Source organism: Solanum lycopersicum, chromosome 5 (assembly GCF_036512215.1).
Source record: "Solanum lycopersicum chromosome 5, SLM_r2.1".
Taxonomy (NCBI): domain Eukaryota; kingdom Viridiplantae; phylum Streptophyta; class Magnoliopsida; order Solanales; family Solanaceae; genus Solanum; species Solanum lycopersicum.
In genome coordinates, this window is record NC_090804.1 from 68,292,833 (window position 1) to 68,304,010 (window position 11,178).

At 33.8% G+C, this 11,178-nt stretch overlaps 2 protein-coding genes across 2 annotated transcripts; one reads left to right on the forward strand and one right to left on the reverse strand.

Annotated features, from left to right (window-relative positions):
• Positions 1-1,034: 1,034 nt before the first annotated feature.
• LOC101268185 (uncharacterized) lies at positions 1,035-4,249 on the reverse strand. The gene is made up of 2 exons (XM_004239670.5): positions 4,129-4,249; positions 1,035-2,043 (listed from the first exon to the last, which is right to left on the reverse strand). Exon 2 carries the CDS (start codon positions 1,956-1,958, stop codon positions 1,152-1,154), a length of 807 nt encoding a protein of 268 aa, XP_004239718.1. The 5' UTR covers positions 1,959-2,043; positions 4,129-4,249; the 3' UTR covers positions 1,035-1,151.
• Positions 4,250-5,571: 1,322 nt separating this feature from the next.
• Positions 5,572-10,810, forward strand: LOC101268474 (RING-H2 finger protein ATL39-like). The gene is made up of 3 exons (XM_004239671.5): positions 5,572-6,604; positions 7,593-7,690; positions 10,045-10,810. The coding sequence occupies exons 1-3, from the start codon at positions 6,446-6,448 to the stop codon at positions 10,367-10,369; spliced, it is 582 nt and encodes a 193-aa protein (XP_004239719.1). The 5' UTR covers positions 5,572-6,445; the 3' UTR covers positions 10,370-10,810.
• Positions 10,811-11,178: the final 368 nt, after the last annotated feature.

The window sequence follows — 11,178 nt, forward strand, 5'->3', positions numbered from 1 at the left end:
TTCCTTCATTTTCGTCACGAAAACATAGCCGTCATTATAAGAAGCAAGAGAAGTAGCTAAAAGTACTCACTCCACGCCCTTGAATTGGGAAATCCAACATAAAGATTTGATTCTGACTTCATAGAACCAGTGTTGTTGCCTGCGCGTAGGGCCAAGTCGTAGATTGAATATGGTCCTAGAGTTCTTCAAAGATCTTCACTTGAGAATTGGAGACTTATTCAAGAAGATTTTTTATCATAACAAAGATCAAGAAGATGAAACTCGTCAAATTATTGGTTTTGAAAAGAGTTCTAGTGATGAATCATTGAAATACAAGAATAGAGGAGTTGATGAATCTCAATTAAAGCTTGAGAGATTTAAGGTGAAAACTCCACAGGTTCAACCAACAGAAGTTGGTGCAAAAACTTCCAGTTCCAAATAAATCATTGAACAAGAAGGATCATGTCATTAATATTTTTTTGCTTTGGACTTTATGTAGAAGAAGAAGTTCAAAAACTTATTTATTTGTTCTTTTTTTGGTGCATGTACCATGTTATTTAGATAAATATATGCTTCTACTGTTAAAAAAAATGCAATTTTTGACTGCTTCTTAATTCTAATTTGCCACTTAATATGCTTAAGACCACAAGATTAAAAGACATTTTGATACGTTTTACGTATCAAGACCACAAGATTCAAAACTCCTTTTTACTTTCCTAAACTCCGTATCAAATCAAAATCAAACAAGCAAATAAAAAGAGAGAGTAGTATTTACATGTATCTGATTACAAAATCCAGCTTTCAAAACATTTGATGCATAAATGTCTAGTGAGTTATTGCACCCGAGGGTGCGGCCAAGTAGTCAAGGAAGTGAGTTGAGAATTATAAAGTCTCCGGTTCAAATCTCAACAGAGACAAAAACAGTAGGTGATTTCTTTTCATCTGTTCCATCGTTTAGACGATTATGTGTAACACACATGTATAGCTCAACATCAAAACACTACCACTGTATGGATGATATTGGGAGAACACTCTCCACATTCTAACATTATGCATTAGTTGCCAAAATCAACTATAATTAGATGGAAAAGAAGAAGAAGAATACAGTTAACATAGGATTCTGCTATGCTATATTCAGCAAACATTTTTTTCTTACTGCAACTACAAGTATGCTATTCACTCTCTTCATCGCTATCCGCCAAGGAAACATGATTCATATTCTTTTCTAGAGGAGGAAGTCCATCGTCGGAATCATTAGAAGAATTTTCACCTTCACTATGAGATCCAGAGTCTTCTACTTTTAGAGTTTGCGGAATAGGTGAGGTTTGTGCAGAGAGCCACTCATTCTGTGTTGAAACTATTTCAGCACTCGTTTGACAAAGTGAGTATGCCTTCAGAAGTTCCTTATTGAGGGACAAGAACGCATGACCCCATTTGAACTTGCTGAGCAACAGATTTCCAGTCTCCTCCTCACCACATATAATTAAACCTGCTGCTAAAGCCTCAACACAAGATAGCTGACACGGACGACCATAGTTTACTGGATTTGCTGCTACTAACCATGGTAAAAGACGAGGTGCAGGACAGCGTAGTTTGGTGAAAGGTACATCATCTAAACGTGCCCATGAACAATCGACTACAGACATTCCCTTTCGATCAATTAAACTACTATCTTCTCTTGAAATACACTGTGTTCCAGTAGGACTTAAGCAAATGCCACCAAATCCACTACCAACACGCAGCTCTCTCAACAAACCGAATCTTGCAAGCTTCCGTCCAGTGCACCTTTTAGCGTCGCACTGACCAAAATCCCACATAGCCAGCTGAATTTTTGGACCGGCTGGTTCCTCTTCTTCCAAAAATTCTCCGGGTAAAGACTCTTCAACCTTGAAAGAGTCATCAGGTTGACGGGTGCGACTGGATTGTCCTCGATGAGAGTGGTGATGGCTTTTAGATCGCCTTTGCTTGTTACCACCCATTTATAAGAACTGGCTAACGATTTGATCGTACTTACTGAACTACTACTAAGATGGTGTTGGCCACTTAAACTTCAAAACTGATCATCTGCATATTGTAAATGGATCCTCTATCAAAATAATGCTAGAGAAAAGAGCTACAAGCTATCACCCGGGCAATCATTACTATTGCAACTTCAATCAACAAGTCTATACGCCTTAGTTTCACATATCAGCCAACGAAGAGAGGTTTTCTTTGAGAAAAAAAATAAATTTTAAGAATCCCAATCACCAAGTGACAAAGAAAGAAGATGGAACAAGATTGGTGATTGATAGAAAAATGTAACACAAACAAAAGTACAGGTATAACAACCTATCAATTTGCATTTACATGTTGAGAGCAGCATACTAACTGATAAGTTACAGTAGATAACATTCAAAAAAATCTATAAGAAAGAGGGGAAGGACAAGTATTTATTTTCTTTACACTTCGAAATACTCAAAAGGTAGTACTTCAATAACAGTTCTAAGTCCCAGTCAACACTTATGCTCTCCCTGTTCATTTTCACAATATACAACGAAAAATGGAAAAAGATATCATCCGATCAAGTGTTGGACAGGTAGAACAAAATTTCATAGCTGCTAACTTCAAAAATGATATTATCTAACTTGAGAATACTGTCTATCCATAGAGCAACTGATTTGAACCTGACGTTAGCCGTTATGAACATAGAGACCACCATTGAGTCGAACAAACTTGCTTTAGTTCCACAAGATCTTGAAAGGGTAGTTAAGACACTGCTAAAAGTTCGTTACCACACTACATGATGTTATCATTTTTTAGGGTGTTATGACATAACTACCCAACCAATAGGTTGGGAAAACACTCAAAATGGAAATTTAGCATCGAAAACCAATTGGAACATAACTCTACTTTAGGTATAACTCCTAGATAATTGACTTTAATAAACTCAAACAAATGAATCACTAATCCATGGCCCATGACCAGGAATAGATATATTTAGCTAGTATAAGATGAAGCTCACATAAACCACAAGTAATGATCTGTAATCTAGTATTCCTGTAGTTCAATTAGTAAAACATGTTTGGGTTCTGGGATTATTCGATCATAAAGTTAATTTCACACCTCTTTACAGTTAGTAGTAATACTACAAACGACATCTTCTGAACATGTCAAAATCTGGTTTTTGAACTTGTAATACATTTTCAAAAACTATCATTGTTATCCAAGATTCAGGGCCAAGGTGGAAGTGGCCTCCGTGGTGGAAAACTAGGCTGAGATGGTTCAGGCATGGCAAGAGGAGATGGTCAGACACATTAGCTTGTTTGAGATAGTAATACGCATTAAAAGGAGCCAGGAACTATACAGATCATAAATTAGATTGTTCGAAATTTTACATAAGAAACATTATCAGGTTGATCTAAAGAGTTTCCTGACTTCTCTTTGACTGTTCCTTACTCTAAACTATTGCAAAACTAGAACTTGGAGCAAAATTGAGCCAAACTAAAGTTCGACTTACATTGCATATATAAGTTTAAAAAGACTTTCTTTTTATGTATAGAGAATGTATCCCCTTGTATTCTTCGTGTGTTTAGAAATCCTAACTACGACAGGAGCAGATGGAGAGTATGAATAACGGGTCGACAGAGAGCTCAGACTCTTCAAAAATGTCATCAAATGTGTGTCAACCATTCAAAAGTAGTGCATGTTGCAACGATTCGACACAGATGCCGTAACATTTTTGGAGAGTCCGAGAAACTTAGCCAATCACAAACATATCATTGAAATTTGAAAAAAAGAACAAATTTGAACCCATAATTTTAATTTTTTAATTACTTTGGTGCTTGTACACCTAGACCAATTTCACACGATACCTAACACCTGCCCCTCCCACGGACGCCACTAGCAACGGGGTCTGAGGAGGATAAAGTATACGCATACCTTATCACTACCTAAAAATCGATAAAATATAATCCTCGACTCAACTAACAAAAAGATTACCTCAAAATTCGATTTGAACATACAATAAGAACACAATCAATCCAAAAAACGAAGCAAAAATTAGTTTTTTTAAAAAAAACACAAACTCATAACTACATACATGAATCAAATCAAGAACATAACAGCAATAATTTTAAAAAAAAAAAACTGAAAAATCTAAGAAAAACTTACAAGGACGAAAAGCACAGCTGATGAAGAACAAATTTTCTTGTTTGGTTCTTCATCGATCCAACAAGGGTTTTAGAAGGGGCTAAAGTGCACAAAATAGCCTATTTTAGGACCATCATTTAACTTATAACCATATTATATAAAATTTTATTAAGTTTAATCGTTTCAGAATCAACTTTAGATATACGACGAGTTAATAAAATTTAAATTTTTTAATACGTTTTAAATTCTATATTTAATCTTTTTTTATTGCATAAATATAAGTAATCAATCGTATTACACCATAATCAAATGCCTTTTACATGTCCTTATGATATAATAATTTAATAATTAATCAATTAATTTTATTCTTTTTGAATATATCAAATTTTTATAGTACTATCTATATCGAGTATTTATAATAAATTATATCGATCTATTATGATTAAGTAAAAAAAGATATTCAAAAACACATGTCATTTATTTATAATTTGAAATAAATATTTATTGAGTGTATATAAATGTTTACCAAAGATACTTAGATATTTTTTCTACTTTGCCCATTATATTTATTTTTTAAATATAGGTAGGGTGATTATGTGAGCAACTTTGATCATTTCCTCTCTAATTAGATTTGTTTCTTTTTTTTCCTTATCAAATATTTTATGATGGTGAGGTGTGTGATGATGAATAGTGAAGTAAGAAAATTTGTTCACTTTCTTAAATCTTTTTTAAAATATAAATTTTTCGGGGCGAAGTCAAGTCAATTTTGAATCATCAAATTCGAGAACAGATGATTTCATAATATATTTTCTTATTAATATAGGTCTTAAATCTTTTTTAAAATAAAATTTTTTGGGGCAAAGTCAAGCCAATTTTGGGCCATCAAATTCGAGAACAGATGATTTCATAATATATTTTTTATTAATAAAGGAAAATCTTACATATATCTATATCTATATATATATATATATATATATATATGGGATAATAATGGTCGTTCACCTAATCATGTTGACATTTTGATAGTAGGGAGTTCAAATCTTTTATAGATTCTCTAATTTTATACACTAAATTTAATTTAATATATTAAGAAACTCAGTGAGATTGTGACTAAAATGTCTTGAACAAAAACTTTATTAATGAATAATTTATGAAGAAGACAGGCTTGGTCATGAAATAGAATCTTTAAAATAAAGCTAGGTTGATGGTTAGGCAATAAAAATAATTAATTTAATTATTTCATATAAATATTGAATGTGAATAAATAATTATCTAATAATTGATGGAGAAGGCATGCCTCTAATATAATTAAAATAAAACAACAATAAGTTGCTAAAATTGTGGATTTAGGGGCTCAATGAAAGTTACAATTGGCACTATTTCAACCAAACATATCATAGTGGAACACTTTCAATCAATGAAGATACATTCTATAATATATGTGATATATTGCAAGTAACTTTTATAGCAATTATTTGATTAGCATATAACATGAAAAACATAGAATGTGAAATTTTTTATTGTATGATTAATGTATGTAAATTAAATTTTTAGTTAATTTTGTTTGGTTCGTGGATAAAAGAGCATGTGAAGAGGAAATGCATAAATGTTCTACTAATATAAAAGTGTGTGAGATTGACTACAGATGATTTTAGAAGAGTTAGAAGTATCGTGAAGATGTGATTAGACGAAGGATAACATAATTCTACCTTTTCGAGAGCATGATCTTAGATAGAAAGAATATAAATAACACATTAAGAAACAAGATTAGTAAATAATTAAATATTATCTCGTTTATCATTCTATGCTAATAGTCACAATATTTATCCATAGACTGCTTACACTGTATTCTCTTCGTAGCTCAGATTGTTTTACTAATCTCAAAGATAAAATGGCAAAATGATACATTTTTTTCACTTCTCCAAATTGTTGAAGTAATCAACTTCTTCATATTAGACATATTCATGCAGGCACATAAGGAGAGAGACATGGAGACAGAGTCAATATCTGGTAAAGATGGTACCTTTGACAAAAATATTTGCATATTCTGTAGAATAAACAATTTGGGTGCCTTTTAAAGTAAGTTATTTAGTGTGGTGAAGGTCAATTTTTTGGAAAATTGAAAAAAATATTACAAAGGGGTATTTTTTTTTTCTTCCTAGTGACAAAAGGGGGTGTGGGGATTTTGATTTTTCTTGTGATTTTGCAAGTTGGGTATTGTAAAATCTGTTTGAATGGTAGTAACAGAACAAGATTTGGAATTTTCTTGGAAATTTGATTATTGGGTTGTCGATTGGAAGGTAAAGTTGCAATCTTGGAAAAAAATTGGGAAAAAAAGATGACATCTTCAGCTGTAAATTTGGTGATGACAGTGATTGGGTTTACAGTGAGCATTATATTCATAGTATTTGTGTGTACAAGGTTAATTTGTGCAAGAATTCAGTATTTGACAAGGAGGAGGTCTTCTGCATATACTTCTAGATCTGATCTTAGCATTGTAAGTTCTTGAATTCAATATTCTTCAAATTTTAGTGATTTGTGACATATGTATATGTTTCGTGTCGAACATACTGGTTAGGTTGAGCCTATATTGGATAGAGTTGGAGCAGTAAGGCTTAGAAAGGAAAAAAAATTGACCTTGTATATGTAAGACAATTTTCCAGTTAAGAGAGTTAGGATAAACCCCTTACGTCCCCTAGCTCCGCCCCTAGGCTCACACTGAGTGTTGTAGCTAGGAGATGTTCTTTGCTTAAGTTCTCCATGTTGCTCTATGTTTACTACTTTTATGTTGGGAGAAACTAAAATTTTAGTTGGGGTAGCAAGTATCTTATCATGACTATAGTTTTTGATTGGTTTAGTAGTCTAGCTGGTACATAATCTTGTAGGTCAGTGATGCTTAGTTTGTTAGGTATGTGGACTTTTAGGATGCTTTTTATGGCTTGTCATATTCTTTGATTTGAAACCTTTCAAACTTCAAGTTGTGCTTGTAGGTTCTATTCTCCTCACTTCATATCCTTTACCACATATGTAGCTATATCAGCCTTGTACTAGTTTAGTTGCTTACCATGTAATACATGCACCCAAGGTTGTGGCATAGTGGTCGACGAAGTGGGTTGAGAACCATAAAGTCCCAGGTTCAAATTCTAGCAGAGACAAGAAACACTAGGTTATTACTTTCCATCTATTCTTGCCTTCGTGGACCGAGTTACCTGACCTGTTAGGTATCCCATGGAGTTAGTCGAGGTGTGCGAAAATGGACCCGAAAACCATGGTTATCAACAAAAATAAAATTGCTTACTATATATATTGAGTTCCCTATCTGTTTGTGTTCTGCTTTAGTAGTTGATCTCTGTTTCTATATTGGTGGTCGGTCTGTTTAGGAAATAACTCAAGAATATTGTCTTTCTACTCTGAAGCAGAATGAATTTTTTTGTGAATCATTTGTCCTGCTTACTTAAACAGTAGTTCCTGTTTACCTCGTATAGTTGGAACGTGGTTTACATGGGCTGGAGCCTCTTGCTGTGTCGAAGTTCCCCACGAAGAAGTACAGTGATGCATTTTTTTCATTTGCAGAAAATACTCAGTGAGTTGAACCTTTTCTCTCAACTCATATGTTGAACTAGCTTACATAAGCGGCACTTGTTCCTATTGGTTGTTTTTGACTTCTTTATGAAATAGACTATTTGAATTGTAGATTCGGAAAGAAAATTTATTTATGATGAAAAAGGATCGAAAATATTGATCCTTATAGTGGGATTATGGATATGTTTTTGGATTATGTTAACATTGATAATTTGTTAAGTCCACATGAGTTAAATCTTAATATGGGAACATAGTAAACATCTGCTACCTGACTTTATTACGAGATAATCGTCTTCGTTTAAGATCTTGAAAATTCTTGTGTGTGTTTTTCATCTAAATCATTGTATAAATTGAACAAAGATTAGAAATAAAGAAAGAACTGGCTGCTCAGTGCAGCATAGTTTTGTGTGTTTAGACGAGACTGTTGACATCCATGTGGTAGATTGTCCTGGTTTGGTGTATGGTTTGAACAGATAGTTACAGACAAGCACAATATGTTTTGTCGGAGAGGCCACCAACTACGCCGAATGTTTATTACAGTGTTGTTGGTTTTTTCATTTTCAGGAAGATGAAAGTCATATAAGATATTACTTGTTAATTATAGCTGATATTGGAGGGGACATATGGATTGATCATTTGGAGATGAAATCCGACATTTTTTTACAACTTCGATGTCAAACATATTCTCTAATATGAAAATTGGTGATAGCTATAGTTTTGCCCCTAATTTTAACTTTTCATCTATTGTTCTTGTAAGTTCTTACTTTGTTGAACCACCTGGAATAGTGGTCGTGGAGAATTGTGGTACTTACTCTGGCTCTTAAGTTTTCGAGTGAATTTCTTTTGGTGAAATCTTGTCAAGATTCAATTCTGATTTCTGAATCTAACTGGATTATGTCAACTATTTGGGATGACGCCAAGGGAAAACCAGGTGAAGGGAAGATCAAGAGAAAAGAAACTCTTTTGGTTATAGTTACTTAAGTCTCTTCCTTTTGCTTTAGCCTGTGCCGTGTTACTCCATTTATATTAGAAACAGCAGCAAACCTACAAGTGGATGAGCCGAATCAGGAGAAAATTAGGATAAATTAGACACTACCTGCTAACTTGAAAAGTAAATATTGACAATGTAGCGGATAAGTTTGTGGAATCCAAAAAGAATGTTATACTCTTTGGATGGACATGTTTGAAGGTGATACCGATATTTTTATTCAGAAAGAACCGGTGGGAAGCCGCTCAGCTTATGAAATGTTTAAGCCAGCTTTCACTTGCTTTTCTCTTATTAGATACGCCATGCATATGCATCTCCCACTTTTTGAATTAAAGGATTGAGATATTCTCTGATCATTTATCATAGACCTTTTGGCTTTGGATGGTGCCATTTTAGCTCGCTAAGACCTACATTTTCATCGAAGGAAGCTGTCCATTCATTTACCTTTTCTTGAGCCATCTGAATTTCTTTCATTTCATTTATCTTCTTCTTTGATGCATCCACCTCTCCTGCTTCTAGATCAATGAGAATCACAGTAACAAGTTTCAATTATTCAAAGAAACTTGAAAAGGATGAAATAATCTACTATTTACAAATTGGGGAAGACGTGGGAATGAGCTGACTTTTGCAGGTCATATGTGTAATTGGAGTTTTTTCAGATAAGTCAAAGAAGAATCAATTTTGTTAGAAAATAATGTTGGACTAAAAAATCGTGTATTAGATAGTAAGTCTGAGATTGAGGCTATTATATAGCATCGATCCTCCAATGTCCTATCTATGAAAACTACTATTGGTTGCATACTGCTCTTTATACTGTAAAACTCATAACGATAGGAAAACATCAAATTGTGACTTTCCGACTAGTATGCACTAAGCATGTTCTTGTGTTTTCAACAATATGTCAACAGAAAGGGACTGGAGATTACTAGAGGCAGTATGTGTTACTTTCTAGTTTATTTTAGCCATAGAATTCTCTAATTGAGGTTATGCAAGTATGTTTCGGTGGACTTTGGCCATCATCCATATCGTTAGAGGATGCTGAAACTTTTTGTGGTCACTCAAAGATTTGGTGTTGTATAGGTCAATTTAGAATATATAGTGAGCCAGACGAGGAGATCAGTAGTTTCATGGAGATCAGGTACTGAAACATGTTGTTCCTTGAGGTGTAAATCATGGAAGTAACATGTATTTTCTTGATTCAACTGTATGATAGGATTCAAAGGGATACCGTTAATGAGTTTGTTTTGAAATGAACATATGTTGCTTTTATTGTTTTGTTCGTCGTGTTTTAAGTGTCTCCTCTAGTGTACTTTTGGAATTTTTCAATCGATCACCTTCTGATTTCCTTGTGTACTTCATTGATGTAGATGCATGATTTGCCTTGCTGAGTATCGGGAGGAAGATACATTACGTATTTTGCCATTATGTGGACACTACTTCCACGCCACATGCATCGACATATGGTTTCAGCAGCACTCTACATGTCCTGTTTGTCGGATTTCCTTACGCGAGACTGCTGAGAAAAAGTGCTTCTTGCAGCCCTTGTTTAGTTCAGCTGTCCGATCTCAATACACGATGGACACCCTGAATGTTAATTCGAACCAATGCTCATCATCTGGGCTGAGGCTTTCTTCCAGATCACACGACAACCAGACCACGAACCCCAGTACAGCAAGTGCATCAAACGCATAAGCCTTTAGGCCGCCACAAGAGTATAAATGGCGAAATTGACAGATGAAAGGTATTTACAATGTTGTGATACTCTCATCTTAGTAATCCAGATTTTGCTCATCTATGTCTCCTTCTCCGAACACTGCAAATAGCGGGAGCTTAGTGCGCTAGACAACCTTGGACGGACTTTTTCCCATCCAATACACAAACATTTCTTTTTCTCATTTGGTAAATATATAAGTTCAGTTTTGGTGGTAGCACTCTTGTATATAGGGGCGGAGCTAGAGGGACGAAAGTCCTGAACCCCCCTCGTTGGATATTCACACTGTATATATAAGGTCAAAATCTTCGTTTGCGTTTATATATTAGATAGATGATAAACTTTTTTAGCGAAAATACTGTACTGTATAACAATCATTATTTCACTTGATATAGATATGTATATGCCTTGCCTTTTATTCATATTGATACATATTTGCGTAGATGAAGACTATAGACATTATTGCAGTAAATAGCCACAAAAATTGACTATTTAATTTATGGCAACAATAATAGCATATGATTATTCCCATTTATAACCGATTATCGCTTGCTAGACGAAAGTGAAAACACTTCTTTTCGGTTAGTTTTTAAATTTGTCCTTTTAATATGATAATCTTTTTTATTAATTTATATTTTCATATCATAATATTTCATCAGTTATGTCACGATCCTTTGAAAAAATTGTATCCTACTAAGTAAAAATTCAATGGTTAACGATAAAAATTGAATTTAATTAAAATTATTTAAAGGATAAACCGCGTAATTAATAGTATTTTTTTTTCCTCTTT

Coding starts and splice junctions, on each gene's coding strand:
- LOC101268185 (XM_004239670.5), bottom strand. CDS start 1,958: ATGGGTGGTAACAAGCAAAGGCGATCTAAAAGCCATCACCACTCTCAT.
- LOC101268474 (XM_004239671.5), top strand. CDS start 6,446: ATGACATCTTCAGCTGTAAATTTGGTGATGACAGTGATTGGGTTTACA. Junction 6,605..7,592: donor CTAGATCTGATCTTAGCATT/GTAAGTTCTTGA, acceptor TACCTCGTATAG/TTGGAACGTGGTTTACATGG. Junction 7,691..10,044: donor TCATTTGCAGAAAATACTCA/GTGAGTTGAACC, acceptor TCATTGATGTAG/ATGCATGATTTGCCTTGCTG.